This window comes from Melanerpes formicivorus, unplaced genomic scaffold (assembly GCF_026170545.1).
Source record: "Melanerpes formicivorus ecotype bairdi unplaced genomic scaffold, bMelFor1.0.p_v2 SCAF_7, whole genome shotgun sequence".
NCBI classification, from domain to species: Eukaryota; Metazoa; Chordata; class Aves; order Piciformes; family Picidae; genus Melanerpes; species Melanerpes formicivorus.
Window position 1 is genome coordinate 18,360,170 of NW_027142359.1, and position 24,806 is coordinate 18,384,975.

A 24,806-nucleotide genomic window follows, 5' to 3' on the forward strand; every position below is an offset into this window, starting at 1 on the left:
ATCTCTGAAACAGAGTTGATATGGTAGGAAAGACGGGTGGAGGCACAAATGTAATGCTAAAAATTCTTTAGCAAAACTGATTAGAAAGATCAGTGCTGTGTTTCAAGAAACAATTTGAAACCTCCCCATTCTGTATATAGTTTAATATATAATACATAGACACTTTTCTGAATAGAATCACACTTTGAAGTTTACCTTTGTGAGATCACAAAGCAGCAGCTGTGTCAAAATCTCAAGTAATTTTTCCAAAATGGTATATTCAAGATTATATTGTCTAACCAGGGAACAAAAACTGTGGTTTTCTCATTTTTACTGCTCATTCAGGACAATTCTTTCCAACAATAGTGAGTGAAGCTAAAAAATATATATACATTAGTACACAAGTAGTTGATTCATGATGTTGTTTACCTTGCATTCAATCTCTGCTTGTCTACGTTTTGCTTCATTCAACTGAGCAAGAAGTCCTTTATTCTGTGCAGACAGATACTGTACCTTCCCCTCTAAGTTGGTAACCTCTTGCTCTGCCCTTCGTAAATGGTTACTATTGATCTGATTCTGAAATTTATGGGGGGGAAAAAAAGGGAGAGAAAATGCGTGTTCAGGAAAGATCTTTGATATCAAATTAACTTCCTGAAGTCTGACAAGACTTACAGATCATTTACTATCTATAGTAAATAGTATATATTTATAGCCCATACAGCATATATTTTTTCCTATTACAAAAAAAAACCCCAAACCTTCTCATGAAAAAGCATTCAGAATTTTTTAAGCGCAATCAGAAAAGTTGGCATGGTATTTAATTTTTTTTTTCAACAACAGATGATTCATTGTGAAAACATAACTACAAAGCTTTTGTGTATCTATTTTTCCAATGTCTTGCTTAGGTAAGATTTTGTAAACTTGTAGTCCAAATATGGCAACAAGCTGATGTATCCAAGAAACATCAGGCTCATCAGAAATACATGCAGATTTCTCTGCCCAGTGAATTCCTGAAAGTAACACAGCACCTTAATTAAGATCAGTGCATCAGTACAAGTCACACCATTTCCATGTGAAGCCATGCACAGACCAGCACATACCATGAAAAGCAATGCATTTCTACAAAAATAATAGCTAAGCAGCGTAAGTACATCCAAAGACTCCACGCATAACACAGAAATGGGAACTAACCAAAGGTCTTCTGACTTTAATGGGTGTGATCCAGACAGCAGCATACCTATGCCCCCTACTGACTAAAACCCCACACAGGTGGGGAAAAAGGCAACAAAACAAAAGTACAGCTTAACAGTAATGTAACAGTACTGACTGATACTTCAGTTTTAAAAGTTAAGGCAAAAGGGACTTTTCTTCAGATGGTACAGGAAAAAGTGATGCTTCTGTCAGAAGCAAGCCACGATAAGCCTTGCAGTTAACTCATCTGTCCAGTAGCACATCCTTGTACACTCATTGTTTCTGGAATTGCTGAAGCTGGTCAAGTTAAGTTTTTGTTTGTTTAGCCTTTGGGATTTGAAGGTCTCTTTCAAAGAACCTTTACACTTAACAGTTATTTAATGGAAAGATTTATCAACAGTCTGTTAAAAAACCTGCTCAATCAATAGCCTGGTGCTTCTTGATTCAGTTGAAAGTTCACTAATACAATATGAACTCAGTTTTCATGCCCTTTAATACCAGATTTGTTTGATTAATAACAACTTATATCCTAGTTACAAAAAAAAAAAATCTTGACAAACTAGTTACTTTTGTATTTTCTACAAAAATCCCAGCAATAGAGAATCATGCTTGTCTTTTCTGGCACATGAAAGGTAAAGCTTCTGATAATAAAAAAATAATAAAAGATATCTGACCACACACAGATGTTTTGCCGAGGGTCCACAGTTCAGTAACCAGATTCATGATCTCAGCAGATAAGGCAATTTCACCAGAAAAAAAGAAAACACTGGCACTTAAAGAATTAGAATTACTATTGCCAGAAAAATCAGTGAGGTTTGTAGAATTTAAAACATCAGTTTTAATTGAGAATTGAGATCAATTTGATTGAATTGAGATTAATGTACATTCACAGACTCTATCAAGTAGGCCAAATGAGAAATTCAAAGAGCTTAGTCCTGGAAAGACTAAAGAGGAGATAGTAAAAGTAATTTGGACTGCAGGCACTGGCTTCTCCCTTCTGGTCTAACAGCATTTTTCAAAAGAGCCTACATGCCTGTAGACAATAAAGAGCATCATCAGATAGCTACCAATTTGCCAGCATTTGGCCCAGCTCACATATCCTGGCATGTTCAGTAACATACCTGTGTTTCCATCTCCATCATTCTTTGTTTGGTCTCTTTCAGTTCAGCTTGAGTTTCTGCTTCTCTCAATCGGACTGTCATGAGCTCATCCTGTAGCTCATTCACTGCGTTTTTTCTGGGAGGATCTTTCCATCTTCCAGTGGTGCGAGCCAGATGACGCTAAAAGAAACAACAAACCAAAACCACAACAAAACCCCATGACATTGCTGATAATGCCTGATCTTTCCGCTGTTACCCTATTTCATTGAAGGTTTCAGGATTGTATGTGGGACACATTGCTAATAGGGCTTGTTTGTCCTAAAAACCAGAAAACCATGGAAATTTACAAGTTTTAAAAATAGATAATTAAAACATTGAAGACAGTCAGTTCCAGTTAGAGTAAGTCAATGAGCTGCACATACATCCTGAGATTTTTGCTTTATTTCTAACCCTTACTAACATCTAGTGAAATAACAGTAGTGATTGGATACTTCCCTTCTACCAGAGTGGTTAGCTAGTAGCACAGGCTCTCTGCCATCATCTAAGGACCAGTTTTTAAGATACTTTTGAAGTAGAGTCTCTTGTGGCAGCTGCATTGAAAGATTTTTCTCACTTCAGCAGCCTGATACCCAGTCATTAGTTTCTACTTGATCTCTGTGTTTCCTTTTGAAGTCTTTTGCTTTACCATCATTCATTGGGGAAAAAAACCATAAAACCAACCAACCAAAAACCAACAAACCAAAACACTCCCCCCAAAAACACACACCCCAAAACCCCACAAGTGTTGAAAGTGTACCTGCCAGTGTTCCTCCAAATCTTTGACTTGTTGCCTTAATTCTTTTAGACCTGTCAGAGCTTCTGTTTCTCTTAATTTTACTGCAATCAGTTCTTCCTGTAATCTAGCAACATTTTCCTCATCAGGGAGAGTGCTGTTCCTCTGCAACAAGGATGTGTATTTGAACAAAACTGTGTTTAGCAAGACCCACTCCAAGAATATAGACATAACTCTTATTGCTAACTTTAACATTCCATGCAAAATAAAATTCCTCAAAAATCTAAGTTCCTGGATATAGCAAGTGTGTACAAGTATCTTCTAACTGTAATCTACAAAAACCCAAACCTGACAATGTAGTTTTAGGTATTCTGATTTCCAGATTTCCCAGATTGTATCCCTAACAAAGCACTATTTACACTATTTGCACACATGAAAAATACAGAGAGAGGTCTGACAGATTTTTATCTAGTTGATATTTTATTTAAAGCAAACAAGAAACTGAAATTATACCTTTAGTTCTAACTTTTATCTAGACTTACAGGAAAAAAAATGTATTTAATATAATATTATTATAATTATAATAACTGGAAATTTATTTTTTTTAGGATGTAGCTCATCTGCCTTTGAAAAGGAGAAAGATATGTCGACCAAAAAATCCAGTAATATTTATAAACAATGGTCAAGAACAGGTCTTACAGATGAAAGTGCAAGGATGTTTTTAAAACAAAACAAAACAAACCCACACACATGAAGAACGAGAGACTAGAGACAGCTAAACTGAAAAACACATAGCAGTAGTGACTTGAGGGAAGCAAAACAGTGATGAAAGCATACTAAAGGAGGTTGGGGTAGAAAGAAATAAAAAGAGGGCAAGAAAAAGGACATAGTTTCCTAATATCCTTACACTGAATCATTGGTTACCCAGTATCTAAGCTGAAGCATGATTAATCACTTTCTACTGTATTTCTCAGTAGCAATTTTCAGCAAAATCAAGTATTTTTGTAGATATGTAATATTGTAACTGTTGCCAGGTTTTCTTGATAGAGTAAAATGCATTATTAACATTAAGACAACACAGCACAACAGCCATTTATTAACATTTCCATGTTTCAAAATGTTGGGATTAGAGTATTGACAAATATGGAGAGTGATAGGGTGCGTTTCTGAACATTTACATCACTGTCAGTATAGCCATGTGAGTCTTGGGTTACTGATCAGAAATGTCCCAGATTATATGGCACATCACTAAGAGCTGTGAAGAGCTGCATCTGTAGGAATTTGAAGGAGTAAACTTCAGTCATTTCTTTATGTGCCTAAATGCATAATGACAGAATGAAATACTACCATACACCCCTGTTTATCTGGTATGCTGGAATTGACCCCACTTTTTGATTCACATTTCAATTGTCAGTGTATGCCACCATCATGCTAATGAAGGTTAAGTAAAGCAGATGTCTATTTTTGAGCTCTGAAAAATACCTTAGGTCCCGATTTCTTAGCAATGTTAAGTGCAATGAAAACTACCGCACTTCTTGTGTCAGACTCCCATCAAGCCCATCAGATGATTAAAAAAAATAAAACCTTGAGTGCAGTGGTTTAAACTAATTGACTAATAACTTCTGGACACATTCCTGAGTATATAGCTCTTTAAAATTTCCATGAGGAAACAACTTCCAAAACTAATGTAACAGGATCTGAAAAGCATGCTTTTTATTAGGCCAATTAATGGGTTCTTATCTTTCCTTCTTTTCCTGCTTTATTTTTCAGTTTTTCTTCTAAGGAAGGTGTTTGACTGTAGGTTTGAGTACAGCTCAAACTCTGGCATTAGTAATGTACAAGCTGGGCTAGCATGCAAAAAAGCAGTAGAGATTTTGATATGAAACAGCGGAGGTAATCCTTCCCTGACCATAATAGGTCAAAGTAGGAGACACTCAAGAACTTGAGACCTGGGAATGGTAATGTTGGACTCCATCTTCATCTCCCAAACTATTTAGCTTCACATCACCTCAGTGCTAAGCCTATTGTGGCAGGATATTGTCTTGAAACAGTTGAGGTTTACTGTAAGGACCTCACCACCACATTGAGCCTTCAGGATCAGGAGAAAAGTGATCTGTTCTTCACAAACCTTTTGCAGTGCAAACTGATTTTTTTTTTTTCTCTTCTTATTCCCCTGCATTAGCTTCAGGTTTGAAAAGCATCTTGCAGTCATGAAAACAGTGAAGAAAAGATTCTAGAGAACAGTTATGCAAAGAATTACAAGGACCTGCGTAATGTTCCTAGCGCTGTTTTATACAGAGGGTCCTGGATTGATTTACCTTTTCCATCTCTAGAACTTTATCTTGCATCTCCTTCAGGGCACAATGGGATTCTGCTTCACTCAGCCTGGCTTGGACCAGCTCTTTTTCCAGCTGTAGCACAAAGTCTTCACTGTATCGTGAACTGCATTTATGCTACAAAGTTTGCAGAAATACATTTAGTATGAAGCACAGATGGCCTGAAAGGGGTTTTATAAGCCAGATTTTGTGTGAAAAGTACATTCAAATTCTTAATATTAGGAGTACTAGCTTAAGATCAACAGAAGTGCTTACCTTATACAGGCCTATTAACATGCCCACCCATACTGCTAACAGTAAGAATACTAATGTTGCACTCTGCAAACAACTGCACCTCCAAACAGTCAGATGTATGAGACCAAACTGAGACCTCTACTAGAGCTGATAAGCAACAACTTACATTTCTTTCATTGTTAACTAAACTGAAAAATTCTCAAGGATTCTGTGATTACTAAATGCAGAAAAGATGCTTAGAAAATACTACCTAATGACAAGGTTAATACATGTACCTCTCTTGACCCCTACTCATTCAAACTCAGACTGAACAGAAAATCTCCATAACCTCAAATTTAAAAGTAAAGTCACGTATGCTGCAATACACAATCACTTTGGTTTGTCATTTCTTCCACTGCAACCTTGTCTCTCATCTGCTCACTATAGGTATTTTCTCTGAGATTATCTTCTAGGGAAAGCCCCATGGATTTATGAAACAAAAAAAAAAAAAAAAAAATATCCAGGCACTAGTATAGTCTCTTCTAGACAGACAGCATAGCCCAAGCTACAAAGAAAGGTGGTTCTTTCCATATAGGACTTACTCCAAGACTATTCTCTGTCAGCTATCCACATTCCCTCTGTGGAAACAGCAGCTCAAAATTTCAGGTCATACTTTCCAAACTTCAGAGGGAAGGGCAAAACTTCCATTTTTTTTCCCCCTCAGGTAAATTAATTAATCATTAACTTACTCCTTGACTGTTGTTTAGCTGGAATTAAAAGTGAGATCTGTTCTTTCACTTGCTAAAGCACAAAAACATCAAACTGCATTTTTCATCAGGTACATCCAATCAAAGTAATACTAAGCATTTGTATTTCAAATTTTTCTCCAGTTGACAGTCAGAAAATATAATATATTTCTTTACTGGGTCACTCTAAAATTATTTGATATTCACCACAGTTTGTCAGACTTGCCATGATATCCTAAATCAGCATTTAAATTTCTGGGTTGGGGGGGAGGCAGGAAAAAGAAGTTTAAACCCACAGAACATAGTTACTTAGTTACTGTGTACACAGATCAACCCTGAAAATTAAGTTTTAAAGAGAAATAATTTAACATATCTTTGTTGTCATCAACTGCATTGTGAAAAATATATAACTGGATTCATAGATATTCATTATGCTAAGACAGAGCTATTTCTTATGCCCTGTTTGCATCAAACAGTTCACATTTTTTCCATCTAAAAATAGCTGACAAAATGAACAGAAAAGTCTTTGGTTCCATATGCTTCTGTTAAGAGTACGGCATCTCTTGACCTTTAATGCACCATCTGAAGGCAAAGTAGGATGAAACAAGGATATACAACATGTAACTACATGGCAAAGAAAACATGGCGGGGGGGTCCATTTATTTTTATACTTGTGCATGCCAGCTAAGCCTTTCATCATGATTTATGGTACAACCCAAAAATCAAAATGTACACTAACTAGCCTTGGTGTGGAAATTTATTATATTTATTATGTATGCCCACAGGGAGCTATAGTGGAGGGAATGTATACAAAGCCATAAAAAGCAAATACAGCTCACACAGGCAGGCTTTAGTGCCACCAAGACTAGCCATTTAAGCTCCTGGGCTACTTAACTGTGCAACTAAAGCACAAAGAATGCCTAATGTACAAAGACCATAAGATATGTAGTATTAATTTTCCCTTAGGGAATACTAATTTGCCTTATTTTCAACTCACACACTGTCTTTGCCACAGCAAGCAGTGGAAGTAGCTCTAATTTGAGCTTAACTAGAGGATGGGTAGTCAGTGCTGATGCCTGGTACAACTGCTTCACACGATAAAGGAGCATGAGTAGCATATTGAATAACATGCAGATGTAGACAATAAGCAACAGCTCTTTCTTATTTCCTGGCTGTTTGTACAAGTTCATCAGATGATACACAGCAGCTTAAATGGACTCTACATTTCTTGTTCCAGATTTTGCTTATGACATACAAGAATGAATGCAGTGGATCCTCTTGTACTTTCCAGGAAATTTAAAGAAAACAGTAGATTTGAAGAGCTAAATACATCGTGATTTTGCAACAATATGTAAGTGTAATCTAAATAGTTTCAGTCTATAAAAATCAAACTGATATTTGTCAAATAAATAATAGCATAAGAAAGTCACTTATCTAGTTTGAAGCACAAGTCACACCTTTTTTAAATTTGTCCTTACATTTTGCCTACCTAAAGAATGTTAGGAGTTATATATTTAGCCACAACAAACTTGAAATCAAGTCCTGACTTGCCAATACCAAAACCGATGTTCATGAGTTCAAAGCTGTGATTTTTTTTGCTCCTTAAAAAGATAACATACCTCTATATATTGAATTACAAAAAAATTGTAACACAAGTTTATAGTCAAAACAATGTTTGAAAGCTACTTTAAGACTGAGGACTTCAGCAAAAAAAACCCCTGCTTTTATGTATATGCCTTAAGCCCCAGAATTTGTAGCAAAACCCACAATGTGAATCCAGGTTTCCAGGCATCAGCCAAACATTTTAACTGGAGTAACACTGTTCTTTGCTGTGTTGAAAAGGTGTCTGTAATATAAAGTACTAAAAATGTACTTCTACAGCCATTTACTTTTGAAAGAAACAAGTCCTCCGTTGGCTTCACTCAACTGATTTTATTTTCCCCCAGCTTTTCTTAAAATCTCAGAAATAGTAAAATCTCAGACTGATAAAAACCATTGCCAATGTATTTTGACCAATGGCAGATTGCTATATATAGTAACAAAATGCATTCCCAGCACTCTGTACTGAAGGACAGCAGAAAGATTGTTCCACAAATGCCTCACTAATTTTTATTTTTAACATCACTCTTTGTACCATTGAGTACTTGACTAAACACAATATTTCTATTTTCTGTTGATTTGTTTTGGTTTTACTTGCAAATCAGACTGCAACTTAAAAAAAATTATATTGTAAAATAAAGTGAAGCCTTCCATAAGGTCTCAACAGTCATTTACAAGCATACATTCTCTAAATTAATTATGTGCTTTGTTATTATTAATTATTGTAGGATGAGTTCCTGAAATAAACTGTGTGTTACGGAGTTGTAACTATAACCAAATACATGGCTATAAACTACAGTTGGTAGTGCATAAGACCCTTAATGGGAAGGTCGTGAGTTGAAGCCTGCAGTGGGCAGTAGTGTCCTCCCTACTCTAGTCATGAGGTCTGTGGTGACAGATTGGACTCAATGATCTTTGAGGTCTCTTCCAACCTTAGTGATATTGAATACCTTGCCAAATGCATATACTTCCATCTGAGTGTTAGGCCAATCAGAACTTTGTCTTGACATAGCACACTTGAAGAGCCCATGTAAAAATATGATCTGAAGCATTTTGAGCTTGAACTGCCCCTTATTTCTTAGATTCCATTTCCAAGCATTCAGACTGATGAATCAGGTAATCACTGAATATTAGAATGTCACTGTTAAAGACTGAAATTTGTGTTTTCAAGGTGTAATTAACTGGGAGAAATTATGATATAATTTTTTAATAGATCCAGTAAAAGCCACCTTTTTCAATTAGAAACAATAGGAATCAAAGGGGGGGGGGAAAACCCCAAACTTCAGCAAGTAATTACCAGGACTAAGTTAGAACAACCTAATTACCCTAACTTCTTGAACACCTTTTTTCTTAGCATGCCTCAAAATAAAACCTTCTGTATTCTGTTGAAGTCAGGCAAAACTTCCTCTACACAGTTCTTGATTTACCAGCAGTATGAGGAAGAAACCACCTTCCTCTTAATGTTGTATTGGGTAAGCAAATTCAAGAGGCCTTTGCAGATTTCTTTATTTAAAAATTAGACATGCCAAAGACAGATTAGTACCATTCTCTTCAAAACCATTCAGGAAAATGTTTAGGTTGTTGAAGCACTGAACTCCAAGAGCACTTCAGAATACTGTTAGGTTTACAATTCATTACCTTAGTTATCAAGATTATAAAAAGGTACAGGTTATACACATTTTTGAAAGCCTTACACAGAGAGATGCTCTCTACTAAGAAGTAAGTTTGCTTTGTATCCAAAGTAAAATTAATTATGAAGTCTCCATTTCAAACCTTACTGTTTTCTGCCTTTCCCCCCCCCTTCCTAATGACCTTGAATATATTCAGAACTAAGTAGAATACATTTTATGACACTTAAATATATGACTTAATATGGTCATTAGTACTATTTTCACATCATCTGGGAAAAGCACTTCAGCATAACTTCCTTTCACTAAGGAACAATGGTAAGGACAACCTAAACAGACTCAATGCTTTGTAATAAAGACATTCTGGTTCAACTAACAACTCAGCTATGAAGTTCCCTCAACTTCAGAGAAAAATTAAAAGCTTCATTTAATTTGGGCTTCTGGTGTTAAGGCTTCAGTCAAAAAAATACTCTGTTCAGCCTTACAAAGTGATGCAATGGAGGAGTTCTTCATACACATACACATCCTGTAAGCTCTTCTAATACTTACCTTTAAGCCATCCAATTTGTGCTGTCAAATCTCATAGAACAGACAGAATAAACCCTAGATATTTAAATACAAATGCATAATCTTTTTACAAAGGATATGTTAGAAATACTATGGTTTAGATCAATATTTTTGCTACCAATCATTTTTGCTAATCATAAAACTGAAATAATTGGGAGAAAAATAAGGAAAAAAATTTAAGACAATACTGAAGAGGCAAATTTCTAAGAGCAAAGCTATTTGCACTAGGACGTGGCAAGAAGATTTATTGGCATACTCTCCTTAAAGACAAATGCCCAACTTCAAAATAAATTAATGGATTTCCACCAGGTGGGGCCCTCAGCACACATGGCTGTTTGCATTTGTTGCTTCTATTTGCATGCTTGAAAACAAAGTTAAAAGCCTGTTCAATTATAAATATTACTAATGCAGCAGAATCTAGGGAATTACTAATTGAAACTATTTTATCACACATTGCTAGTTCACACAGCCCTCAAAGCCATAGGACTACTCCTTACACCTCAAAATTAGTCAGTTACTAGGCACAAATCCCTCATTAACCACATGGATTTACAACCCCAGTTTCACACATAGTCAAACTAGTTATTATAGCCATGTTTACATTGAAGCAGAGGAAAACAAGGCTGCACACATGTAGCTCTTTAAGTAACATACAAAATGGGCAGTTAATTTATCTACCTTCCTGTAGTACCTGTCCAATAGTCAGCCCTCACAGCTCCATTCCAACCAATTTTGCAATTTACAGTTACCTACAGTTTTGCTTCAGACAAGTCCCCATGCCTAACCAGCCTGCCAGGCTTCCCCATCATTGCTACTTAATAAGCCTCACAGCACAATTAAAAGCATTAGCTTTAAAAGTTGCATTGCTCGTCAATAATCGACTAGTTGAATATAGCATTTTAATCTCTCTTATTGAGTACAGGTAAGTAATAGATGTCTCAAAAAACACATTCCAAAAGCATGTGTACTACTGTAACCAGACAGCAACACCTGGGTAGCCAAGTCTATAAACATTTCTTGGTTGATTTCACTTGATTACAATGTATCTAGAATTCTGGAAAGCATTACTAAAGCATCTCCATCTTCCTAATGATAACGTCTTCATGGTGTGTTTCAGTTCTTTTTTTTTCTGTAAAGCATTGCTAAAGTCCCATAAAAAGCATCATTATACACTACAGAGCTGATTAATAACTCCTTGCAACTATTCTAAAAGATGCACCATTTTACACTGAAATGCATTAAATGGACATATAAACTATATTGGTAATGTTGCATTTAAGTTATTATTTCTTTTCAGCTGAACAGTAAATCTCACCTCTACCTTTCAAGACAAGATACAAGTATTTCTAGAGCTTTGGTGGAAGACATGTAAAACACACTGCTACACTGCAGGTAAGGTGTCTGGTAAGTGGCTGCAGTACGCTGTAGTTCCAGAAATTTATTTCATACACTTTAAATGCCCAGGGCTTGAGATAAGTACTACAATGCCACTTTCTTAAAGCAGTATGAGCATATTCACGCTGACACTAGTGCATGGTTATTCAGCAAGTGAAGATTGTTTAAGGTGCTTCCTTCCCTCTCTCAAGAGAAAATACTGAGCCATTTCTAAGCAGCTTAGAGAAAGTTATCTTCAGTTTCACAGTAAAGTTTGAAGTCCTGCACATTATACCACCTAAAACATAAAGTATGTACAAGCGTAGTACTACATACAGCTGCTAAAACTTGTGTTCCTGCTCTAGCGGCACATAAACCCACACCTTTTATTAATGTACTGTAGTTCCAAACTCAGGGATAATACCCTTTTAATTTTCAAAGCAAGAAATACAAGCATGCTAGTTAAAAAAATACAGATACAGGGAAGAAACGTTAACATGAAAGAGACTGACTCAAGTGAGAAGCTATGTAAAGGCATTAGGAATGAACTCTCAAATTTGAGTATTCAGAGTGACATCATTTACAATAGCTAAATTCTTCCCATTAGGAGCTACCAACAGCTGTGTGGGGCTTTTTGCTAGTATTTTTTGGTGGTTATGGTGTTTGGGATGGTTTTTTTTGGCTTGGTATGTTTTGTGGTGGTGATTTAAGAAACACCATCCATCTAGCAACTTAGGTCAATCCAGGGTTATGAATCTCACCTATCAGTACAAACAGGCCAGAATATCACTTAGTCCAATCAGTGTAATTTTAAGCATGCAACTCACGATGAACAAGCATTTACAAGGACAGCACAGAGACCATGTCATGATGAGGAAAAAAAATAAACACAAGTGAGTGAAAAAGATGAGATGATATGCTGCCAGGCTCCTTACCCATTGCTGCTGCTGTTGGAGCTCCCTGATGGTATTCTCAGCTTGCTCCAGTTTAGTAATGGCCTCATCACTCTGCTGTTTGATGGTGGCCAGCTCCCGTTTTACGAGATAGTTTTCCTCAGCCTCCTGGGCCCTTGTCACTTGTCCCTTAGGACACAATTTATTTTTTTTTAAGCATTTAAGGACAATTCCAAGAAAGACTGCCTTGGTGATGCTTAGCTGCTTATTTCGTTAGATTGGTTTTGCAAACAGCATAGAGTACAATTGGTAGAAATTTCAGGACAAGGCAGTACTTTATTACGAAGTTCAGCATCCATTTAGCAAGCACAATTGCGTACTTGCATTCAATAAAATTCCTTTCATGCAACTATTACTCAGTTGTACATGCACAGAATTAAGTTCACAATATTCCATTTCAATGTTAATAGTGTCATCGAATCCATTTATCATAGGAATTCTTACCAAAAAATTATAGTAGGTTAGGAAAAGTATTATAAACGTGCAGATATTGGGTTTATGTATTTTTAGTAAATAAAATTAAACCAGTTTCTAGCAAGAGATTAGCTCTACATTTATTCCAAATCAGCAAAGCAGGGATAGAGTACAGCATGCAAATATGCATGCATTAAAGCACTTTGGGGTTTTTAGAGAGCAGGAAGAAGAGTCGTACAGTAAAAGACTATACCTGTATCAATCTATCTGCCAAGGAAGCACTTTCCTACAAAGGAAAAATTCAGATAGGAATAAGGAAGAGAAGAAGAAAAAAAAAAAAAAAGAGTGATACTAGTGACAACACAGACAAGAGCTGAGAGAAAGGAAGTGTGCAAATTCTACCCATTTTCTGCACAAACTCATTTTGCAAAATCAACAACTCTTCATATAAATTAAGGCAACAGCCTAAAAATCGCAGGAAGCAGTCTTTTTTGTACAGATTTAACACAGTCCATTTTTTCTACAAGAAGATCTCAAAGCCAAATTTCTGTAACATTCAAGATGCATGTACTGGAGACTGGGTGTTTTCATCCAAATGGCTTGCTTCCCCAATTAACAAAAAGCTACTGATACATTAGCTGATATGATCTAGCAGAAAGATTCAAGACATGGTCTATGGTCTGTCCACAGCAATAAAGGAAGGCATCATTTGAGTATTACAGGACCTCTATTAAGCATTGGGGCATTCATGCAGAACTAAAGCTTCCAAGAAGATGAAGCAGAAAATTTAAATGGTGCAAACTGGCAGACACAAGTAGAAAATTTCAGCTACAAGAGCCAATATTTTGTTATACTGAACTCTTGCAGTAACTTTGTCAAGCAGTTCATACTTTCTCTTTCCTTGCCAAAGTTTTGCAAGAAAGATAAATCTGGAGAATAAATCTTATGAAGAGCAACTGAAGGAGATGGGGATGTTTAGTTTGAAAAAGAGAAGGCAGAGGGGAAACCTCATCACTCTTTACAACTACCTGAAAGGACACTGTAGAGAGGCTGGTGCTGGTCTCTTCTCACAGGTACTTAGTGAAAGAACAAGAGGGAATGATCTCAAGTTGCAACTGGGTAGGTTTAGACTGCACATTGGGAAAAATATTTTCACAGAAAGATTGGCTGGGTATTGGAATGGGCTGCCCAGGGAGGTGGTTGAGTCACCAACCCTGGATGTGTTTAATGGACATTTGGATGTGGTGCTTGGGGATGTTTTAGGGGTGAACCTTGCAGGAGACAGGTTGCTTTTGGATAGCTTTGGAACAGCTGTGTTTGGTCTCTGACTTAGAAAAGAATGTAAGCATCTTGTAACTGAAGGGAGAAACTTGGCAGAATTTGGTTGGATGTGTTAGAATATAATTTTGGTTTTTTAACCTACCCTATGCCTTAATTACATGCATACCAGTAGAAAATAACCAGTAAGTAAGATGTGACAAATTTGCCTACTGATAGAATATATAACTTAGCTGTGTAATGTAATAAAGGTCTTCACCTGCTAACATCTTGGCCTGGAAGTTGTGCTCTAGGGTGATCGAATGCTTACACCCTTATTACAACAAACCTCGTAGAATAGGGTTATCAGTTGGACGTGGTGATCCTGAGGGTCTTTTCCAACCTGAATGTTTCCATGATTCTGTGTTATTTTTATTTATGCATAGTGAGGAGCAATAAATTTACCCCCCTAGTTGCACAACAAACTTCTACTCTATCCTCCTTGAATGCATACAGTTTTCACAGATTCTACAAGAGAGGACACAGGTATTTGCAGGCCATCTTTGTCCTTGGAACTTTTTCTAAAACTGAAGTTCAATCTGGTTTATACAAGCTATTACTTAGAAGTTAAGGTGTGTTTGTCATTTAGGTACACTAAGGAAATCATGACTAAACCATGTAGGTTAGGATGAGGAAAAATGCTTTAAAATAAAAATAAATTTCCAACAGAAGAAGTGAATGTGTTTGTTCACACTTTATGATCTGGTTTTCAGACGCTGTGAGAACTATCTTCAGAAATTCTTATCAATAGATAATATTTTCCCATTTTGAATTATTCCAATTCCAGTCAGAATGAGATTAACTTTCAGAATTCATTTTCAGAGTAAGTAGAGAATTTGCAAAAGCACTAGCATCTGGCAGGTCATGCTGAACTTCCTAATAAACAAACCAAATTGATTTCAAACCTCTGCAAATTAAGCGTAAAACAAATATTTACTATTATAAATTTGCTAAGAGCATTGAAGTGACTCACTACAGCCTCAAAGTTCTTAAAAAGAGTCTGGTCTACTCAGTTAATTTTATCAGCCCTCCAGTACTAGAAACAAATATGTTTATAATATTGTATTTTTGTTCACAACTTTCACAGTATGTCCTCATTGTGTGCATTCTTCCAAACTACATTCAGAAATCAATTAATTAGAATTTTACACAAACTGTTTTTCCAAGAAACTGTAAGAGATTATAGAATAATAGAATAATAATCCAGGTTGGAAGAGACCTTCAAGATCATCGTGTCCAACCCATCAACCAATCCAACCCACCTAAACAACTAAACCATGGCATTATCTTTCACTTATGGTACTCTAAGTTGAATCTTTACAATTTTCTTTGCCTGAAACATTAATTACTATTTGCAACTCACAAGAGCACTCAGTTTCATTTGTGAATAGACAGTTTTTATACCTGGCTGAATGGAAAAGAATGTTCTTGTTCTAGAGCAGACTGTTCTAGAGCAATCTGTCACAGGAAGCATGAGACCAGAACATAGGAGAGGTGACTGGAGAGCAGTGTCTACTGCATGGTGGCATTGTATATACAGGAGTTAGCACGCATGCTTTTAAAGTTACATCCAGTTACAAAAAAAGCCTAAAACACAACTCTATTCCAGGATAATGTTGTGAGAATTAAGTCTGAAAGATAGTCTCCCCACCATTTACCCAGAATTCCTGCAAAAATTCAAAGGTATACAAAAACCAATGGCATCAGATTTCCTGTACTGAATGTGAATGCTGCAACAACACCTCTCTACTGCTTCATTTGCTAGTGATGAAGTAATCTGCTTTCAGCAACATCTCTCTCCAGTCATTGGTAGGTCTGTCATTTTGCTCCTACATAAAAACACCAGCAACTTCAGGTTTTGAAAACTGATGACTACACTCATAATAACATCTTTTCCACTCATGCGGCTCACCATTTCACAGAGTCTTCTGGACAGATGCTTCTAATACAGAATGGAAACAGTACAACAGAAGTTTGGTACATCAAAATGTTTGATTTCATATTCACTAAGAGCCAGACATAACAACCTTAAGTATTTACAAGCACTGAGTTTAACTGCTTTGTTATTGCCATGCTGTTTGGGTAAGCACTATTAGTAAACACCATAGAGTAGCAGGAAACCCAGTAAGCTGCAGTTCTGAGATTCCAATTTCATATAATAATATCACCACATACTCACTTTTTCTAGTGTTTCAATGCGCTGTTTAAGGAGTCTGTTTTCAGTTCGTAACCTCTGGAAGGCAAACAGTTCAGAATTGTATTTCTCAAGTTATGAACTGGAAGTCTGATAAAAGCCAAGCAAGGTAAGACTATTTTTATCTCATCACATCTATGAAAATCAATATGAATACAAAAATTTGTGACCTTTCTAACATCCTTTTATATGATGTCCTAACCCAAGAGTGGAGTTTAAGCAGCTTGCAATAGCAACAATGAGGAGTTGCGTGTTATACAAAAGATCTGTATTACATTAGATGAAAGCAATGTGTCTGCAGGTGAACCACAGGATTTAACCACATATTATGAAGATAAGTCTATCAAGTACCAACAAAGCTAGACATGGCCTTCATGCTTAAGGGACACGAAGGTGCACTCCCTGCACTATGGCAGGTTGATGAGATAGCCACAAGGTTTCTCTCGCGTTCCTCCAAATAATTTACATTAAATTATAAACAAATATTTAACATGTAAGGTTATACTGAGAACTATTTACCTCAGATCTCAGCAGTGGAGAAGAATTTTACTACATTGCATATTTTACCACTGCATTTCCTATAAAATTTGGTAGCATTCAGATATGAGATTTGTATTCCTAATGAGATTTGTATTCTTAAGAGTAGAGCTGTGGATATCAGTTCAGTAATGCTTTATTCTGCCAGGCCAAGAAGCAGATTCTATGTGCTTGTTGTTCCCACCTCCCTAAAACAGCAGAGCTTCTTAGCAAAGGAGAACAAGTCAAAAGTGGTCCCAAAACAGAGTCTAGAAACAGCTTTGGATTGTTGTGTTTGGTTGGGAGGGTTGGGGGTTTTGTTGGTTGCTTTTGGGTTTCATGGTTTTGTGCCCTTTTTTGTGGTTGTTTTGGGGAAAGAGCAAGAAAAGATTTGACCCTCTCATGGAACTGGCTAAAAACATGACACAAGGAAGCAAATTCAGATCAAACACCATGCAGTGGAAAAGGGGAGGAAAAAAAAAAGCAGCAAAGGCTATTTCTGTCCCAAAAGCAAAGAGATGCAGGGATTGAGTACATACAGTAAGTAGGTCAGTTAGTAAAAGGAAAACAAACTGCACTTGCAGGGTGGGTTTTTTTCATCTTAGGTACGAATTACAGAAGGTCTAAAAGAAAAAGTGTCTGTAAACAGAATACACTCAAGTCTTGGTCCTATGTGTAAGAAAAATCAAGATCAATTAAAAAATAAAGTGCAATTTGATAAGCTATCTTAACATGCGTCTTACAAACCTCCTAAGTGGGACACCTACATCTAAACCAGCATATTCAGAATCTCTGGCAAAGGCAGTCAGCCCTAATCAACCTTCAGTCAGCAGAAAACAATGTAAACTAATCTAAACTAAGTACAAACTGGTCTCCATCAAAGGCTTCTAAGTGTTCACCAGAAGGTTCAACATTTTCACCAGCAGTGTCCTTTATGAGCAAACATCCTAAATATGAACACTGAAAGAAAAAAAAAACTTGAGGACCGCAATTACATGTCCCTGGAGGTGTTTAAGAACAGACTGGATGAGGCACGGAGTGCCATGGTCTAGCTGATTACATAGGGTTGTGTGATAGGTTGTGCTTGATGATCTTGGTTGATTCTGTGATGTCCTGATACACAAACAGATCAAGTATGCAGCCCCACATCCAGGAACGAAACTAACCCATTAACAAAGTTTGTGGAAGCTCTCTTACTTTAATTTCAACTTGTTCTTCCATTTCTTTTGTCTTTATGGTAGTGTATTCCTTCTCTAACCTAAAAAATATGAAATAGTAAATTACAATTAGAAAAACTATAGGTGGTAATTTAATTGTTAGTGTAATACCTAAACAAATGACAGTAGAATAGATCTAGAGATTATTGGTATTTCCTCTAAGTGGCCACTTGAAATACACTCCTGTAAATATTTAGACCAGACATAAAATTTAAACACTAAAGACATCTGTAGATAGCTACAGAGTATGAACCAGCACTTTTAAGTGCAGGTGGTTGCTTGAATACATTTACAGCAGCAATAACTTGGAGCTACTGTGTAGGAACTACTCAACGTAATTCTAAAGTATTTAATTCAGTATATCCAGCCAAAAAGAAACACCTTGAAAGCCTGGAAGACAAAGATGCAAAGAGATTTCAGACAAGTATCTTAAACAAAACCACAAAATTGTCCTAACCAAGAACAGTAGCAACAATAAAAAAAGCAACTTGAGGCAATCAATGCCTCTACAGAAGGCAACCAAGGAAGTTTAGACTTGGAGTAGCAAGATTTTGAACTACATACATTTATATTGGCTTCCAGAGAAAATGTTTTTCTTGAAAATATTGTTATTTTTCTGTTTTAGAGAAGACTGCTGACTTTACAGCACTGATCATAGGTCACTGACAGAAGGATTGGCAAATTCAAATAGAAAGACCCTAGCACAATCTGCAATGCAAGCACAGTGAATGTACAACACTTTGCAACCAACCAGAGAATCACCAGAGTTAATCCTGGAAAAGCACAGTACACACAGCTTGGCTTAGCAAGGCAAGTTACCAAAGGCCGAAAGAAGAATTAACATTAAAATTTCATCAGAATTTCAGATCCCAAATGAGTTCTTTCACAACCACCAATTGCATTACAAACTTCTATCAATTTATTTATTTTAAACAGCACTGATCTTGACCATATGTGCACTCTGTAGCATTGTGAATACTTAGCAATTCCTGAGAACTGAAGTCTCAAGAATTTAGGCCAGATCGTAAAGTTTGACCTTCTTTCCCTGCTTCACCCTCAAAAACCAGAACAATCCCTCCTTCCCAAAACAAACACACTCCTCCTCCTAGGCAGATTTTTTTTCAGAAGTGCTGTAATTCCCATAACTTGCACTTTCCTCAAAAGCTTTTAAAGTTACTGTTACAAATGAGATATAGCTTTATTATCATTAGGAAAAACAGCAAATATGGCTTGAGTTTTCTTACAGAGTATAGTGTAAAACAAACAAACAAAATTAAAATATTTAATAATTAGCTTTAAACAAGCAGTAGCTTAGAAATAGTAGAATTTTCTCAAAATGTTATACCTACTTTTTCATCTTTTTTGCATTGTATTTGACTTGGTAAGATGCTTGGATTAATTTGTCTGGCCCACTGTCAAACTGATGTGGAATGACCTTTTGAAAGTGCTAAAAGCAATCAGAGCAAAAGATTATATATAATTAATAGCTTCAAGGAAACACACACACACATTACACATTTCAGACATTTCCTACAATTACTATAACATTGATTTACCTGTAACATTCCTTCCATATCAAGTTGTAGTAATTCTGCTTGATTCATCTGCAGTACTGCCAAACCTACTCGAAATACTATCTCTAAACCCTGCAAACAGAAGAAGTATCGAACAATTATTCATGGCTTTGTCAACACAACAGAGTGAATCTATTATTTACTGATGTTGCAAATCTCACTCAGTTTCTCAAACAGGCAAAAGGCCTACTGAAAAAAAAAATCTCTCAACAAATTGTTTCTGGGTGTTTTACTTGCCCCAAGGACAAGTAGCATGGCTATTTGTCCCAATGCCAGATGCCCTCTCAGAAAGGCTATTGCTGAGATAAATACTCAACTTACAGGCATTTGCTATGTCAGTTTTATCAAACATTTTAAGTATGTAGTACAAAGCCTTCAAGGTACTTCTCAAAAAATCCATTTTAATTTCAGGCACAGTGCAATGCAATTAAACTATTAGACATAAGAGAATATCTGGCTCATGTACGCTAACTTAGACATTTGTGAGAGTAACCTGAGAGGATCCAGCTTTGAGTTACTATTTTCTAAAAGACAGTTGCTGAGAAAGAGCACAAATGGATGTAAGCTTTTGTTTGTCACCAGTTACAACTATACAAAGCTCTAATCCAAAACAACATGTCTTTGTGATAGGGACACTGAATTATTCCATATATTTCTTTGGCTAGTCTTCATAATCTGGACAATAAAACATGCCAATATTCCCTCTTCTCGGTCTGCATTTTCCCATAGAGCTTTAACTTTGGATGAAAGCAGAATTACTTTCCAACTCAATCTTTCTACAGCACTGAGAAATGGATGTCCCTGTTTTATGTGATGCTAATGCATGGCATCCAGAACTGCAGGTTTGGAAATTCTTCAATAGGTTTAGAGCACAAAGTTGCATACAGTATCTACATTTACTTTCTCTCCCTCCCTTGACAAACTACATACACAGACACTGTCCCCTACAAAATATCTGATAAGCATAAGGACTAAAAAGCAAGACTAGTTGAGATTTGCCTGTCATAATGGGATCTATACCACTACCTAAATAAATGCTTTTTAATGGCTACTGTTAAAGTAGAACATGTAAGTATTGAGTAGTTACCTCAGACATGAAGATATCAAATATTCTTGTTGCAATTGGTAGTGGAAAAGTGGTAAGAAATATAGTTAGAAACCATGACGACGCATACATAGAAGTGTGGAAACTCTGAGACTGAAAGTGCACATAAAGCTCTGGAAGATGCTCCTGGAAAAGAGAAGGAAGAAAGAAAAGAAAAACAATAAAGAAAACAAAAACAAACAAACAAAAAAAAAAAAACACAACAGTTAGGAGTTGTAGTATTTGACACATTTTGAATAAAATAAGAAAATAATTAATATTTCATATAGACAGCATCTTTGTGACACAGGATCAGGAAAGATACTATTTGTCATTATCAGGAACCATGCAATACAAGTCCCAATACAGAACGCCTTGCAGCACTTCTACTCAGCAAAGCACAGACAGTAGAAACACTACCGGATCACAGTAGCAATCTTGTAAATGCCTAAGTCAAGAGTAGGCTACAAAGAGAGCTGGAAAAATCTAAAGATCTATGTCTTATTTGCTACACAATGTTCCACCCCTGAACATTACATTAGGAACTGGATCAAGAGACACAAGTTTGTGGGTTTATCAGCCTGACCAGGAACAGCTATAAACTAGCTATTAACTGACGATGAAGACATTGACTCTCAGAAGGGAGACATTCATATGCTTAAACTGCAGCAATACAAAACGTCATTGTTCACTGTTTAAAGGCAGTCACTGCCACAGGTTAAAAAAGTAGACCAGCCAGCCACGTGCATTTACTTCTGATGTTCTGAAACTAGTTACTGTCCAGATAACAGCCTATTACCCAACGAATGTGACCGCTCTGGAACTCCAATTCCCAAGTTCCTAATTAATAGCTATTGAAAAGAAAGTTTGATACATTTCATACGTACCTGTATCATGCATTCAAACTGGTACATACAAAGGCCCAGTTCAGCCATGCTTGGTTTGAAGAGCTCTCGTAGTCTGTAGTCTTGCATTAATTTAACAAACACACAGAACGCCTCTTCTTCTGGCATCTATATGAAAAACGAAAAAGCACAGTAAGATCTCTGGACAATTGTAAAGATAGATCACAGAAAGTGTCTGGGAGGATTTACTTTTGGGGAATTTGTGTGTGTGCATGTGGTAAGGTGGTTCTGGTTTTGCTTTACGGTTGTTGTTTTTTTGTTTGGTAGGTTTTGGTGGCAGGTTTGGGTATTGGAATTTCAGAGGCCAGGGGATGTTTTGGGGTTGTTCTTTGCTTGGTTGGTTTGGGGGTTTTTGTTGGGTTTTTTTGGTTTTAGTTGTTGTTGGGGGAGGGGGGTGTTTTGTTTTTTAGGGATCTATAAACAAGTACTCTAATGAACTTCTGTGTATAGTGGATTCTATCAAGTGATTCCTAAACTGAAATGGAGCTCTGCAAGTTTCTTGTAATACACCTCACCTTGTCATAAAACAGAATCCAGCAATATAAAGGCAGCTTTAAGATTAATCACATCAACTGCAAAAGTTCTATTTGAACTCTGAAGAGATTCGGTGTGATGGGATTGAAACAATAAGTCTGTTAATAGTTGAAACAACATTCACCACAATAGCTTGCAAGAGAAATAAAGGTATTCTCCCGGTCAAAGATAGTATCTTTTTGACCAATAAAACCACAGAGAATAAGTATCTTTTGATTTGCAGAGAAAACAGCTGCCCTTGGTAATTCCATTGTCAAAAGTATAACAAGAGAAAACTATTACAAGACTCCTAATAAAGCACCACTCATTCTAGAAGGGATTTCAAAGGTTCACGTATTTTTAGTATCATGTTTACCTGCATAAGCAGTAATCCAACTATAAAAGCACTTCCTTGACAGTATCCAACTTCACGATCCACCAAAGAATAAGCCTGTGAAATGAAGTTTCAAGGCTCTCAACAATTAAAACCTCATGATCAATAAGAAGTAAGCAAAATAAGAGCATGAAGCGTTGTAACTTATTCTGCCTCCCCCAAATCCACCAAGGACAGACATTTTATTCAGAAGTTTTAGTCAAATATGCTACTTGCTACTTCTATTACAACAGGACATGGACTCTGCTGTCTGATAGCATACAAAGCTAAAACTAAGGCATACCTTAAAAAAAAGACAAAATAAAAACAAAACAAAGAAGGAAAAAAGCAACCAGCATACATGCACTTTTCAACTACAGAAATTGGTCAAAAGATGAGACAGCTGGCATATGAACTGCACAAGATTATTACTTTAACAGGAGATTGACCAGACAAAGAAACAACAGTTTTCATAAACTTCTGTCAGAGTTTTATTTACAGATGGAGGAAATGCAGTGATCTTCATGCATGTTGTATCTTGATTTTAGAATTAGGGGGGTTACTATGATTTGGAAGCCTGCCAACATGAATCTACATTGTACAGAAAAGTCTGCCTTTCTAAATATGAGCTCTAGTACAATGAAGACAGAATAATGCAAACTCAATTTTATGATGGCATTTTAATGCTGTGCTTGGGCACCGCAGCAACTGTGCTGGGCTTGGGCCCACCACTTGCAGGTGGAGAAACACTTTCAAGGTGAATGCCAGATCTGGTTTATACCATTTAATTTACTTCAAGCACTCAACTTTGTTTTAACGCAAACTTTGTAAGGTTTCTAAATCTCTTACAAATTAAAACCATCAGCCATAGGAACACTATGTATTTAAAAGCCATGTTTGAAACTGGAATTTTACATTTGCTAAACCATTCCATTGATATGAAGTAAGAGTAGGTTTAAAAAACTCAAACACATGCAACTGATAAAAATTCACTATGTATACAAGGCAAATTACTTTCCAAACTGTTATGCACATTCTTGCTAATGCATTTTTTCAAGGGCTAAAATACTGACTTACCTTCATCACATTGAACAAGACCTCCTGTCCAAGGCTGTCTTTTTCTTTAAAAAAATCATGCTCAGGGTATGTTCTAGCAATGTCCCTTCTTATTAATTTCTCACAAGGAGATGTCATTTTCAAAAGCTCTGAATACTGATCCTTAATTGGCATGCTTTGAGCACTGCACAAAAGCTGCCAAACAATTGCTCTGAAATGATGAGGTATCCCTTTTCGAACAAGCTCCTAGAGCACAAAACAATAAAAAAAAAAAGACAAAAATTCATTTTTATTTCCTGAAAACATAAATAAGCCTAAAGAGCAAAACAATTCCACAATCAAGTTCCCTGAAAACTCCAGAAAATGTTTCCACCATGTCACAAACCAGTCATACAGTTTATAATGTGTAAACCTCAATTTTAGTGTGATAGATTGTTAGCTAACAGGAGACTGAATAAATTTTTCATGGCTGAAATACCTAACACTATTAGTAGTAAGCTGCCTGAAAATTGAATATTCAAGTAATTTTAAACAAGAACTTGCATTAGTCATCATTTAATATAGTTATTGTTACATTTCACAAAAGATAATTGAAGATAACACCTTTAATTAGAATTGTAATGCTTGAGATATTAGTCAACAATTAAAAATTATTTCCAAGACAGGTAAATAATAGAAGTGCAACTAATTATAGCACAGCAAAATGCAATTAAAAAAGTACAAAATAGTACAACTAACAGAAGTAATTTGATAGACTTGACAAATTGTGTCTAATTTCTCTGGTGTGCCAGTATTTCCAAGTTCTCTTTCAAGAAAGCACTTAAACCTAGTTTCAGACACTGGACCAACCTAAGTTTAAATCCACTGAACAAAATAAATTTATTTTTAGGAAAGACCATTCCAACAAAAAATAGAGTGAAGAACCTGATAAATGCCTTTTCAGAAAGCACAAGCAGAAAGTATTCTTGTTGCACGAGTTGAAAACCAAGAAATTCAGGAAGTTTATAAACTTAAGAGGTACATTGTGCAATTGACCTAGAACCTCTTCAAGACAAGAGGGTTCCTTTAATAGTTTTCTATGCCTGAAGAACTGTTATAAAATATTCTGTCTCCTAAGAAACAGTTTTTCACTAGCATTTTTTCCTGAAGCCAGAGTAATCTTCTATTCTGCGAAAGTCCCTCTTT

The 24,806-nt window shown here is 36.2% G+C and overlaps 1 protein-coding gene across 5 annotated transcripts in view; it reads right to left on the reverse strand.

The window, feature by feature from the left end:
- EVI5 (ecotropic viral integration site 5) overlaps positions 1–24,806 on the reverse strand; it is a 74,063-nt gene that overhangs the window by 32,382 nt on the left and 16,875 nt on the right. For 3 of the 5 annotated variants that reach the window (XM_068141262.1, XM_068141258.1, XM_068141261.1), the window contains 14 exons: positions 23,643–23,867; positions 22,569–22,643; positions 21,662–21,787; positions 20,778–20,921; positions 19,673–19,762; positions 19,466–19,563; positions 18,097–18,157; positions 16,369–16,422; positions 13,126–13,158; positions 12,441–12,587; positions 5,361–5,495; positions 3,067–3,207; positions 2,292–2,450; positions 409–555 (listed from right to left, as the gene is read on the reverse strand). In XM_068141262.1, coding sequence (XP_067997363.1) covers positions 409–555; positions 2,292–2,450; positions 3,067–3,207; positions 5,361–5,495; positions 12,441–12,587; positions 13,126–13,158; positions 16,369–16,422; positions 18,097–18,157; positions 19,466–19,563; positions 19,673–19,762; positions 20,778–20,921; positions 21,662–21,787; positions 22,569–22,643; positions 23,643–23,867 — 1,635 coding nt within the window. The remainder of the gene's footprint in view (positions 1–408; positions 556–2,291; positions 2,451–3,066; positions 3,208–5,360; positions 5,496–12,440; positions 12,588–13,125; positions 13,159–16,368; positions 16,423–18,096; positions 18,158–19,465; positions 19,564–19,672; positions 19,763–20,777; positions 20,922–21,661; positions 21,788–22,568; positions 22,644–23,642; positions 23,868–24,806) is intronic. The other 2 variants (XM_068141259.1, XM_068141260.1) reach the window with 2 other exon arrangements.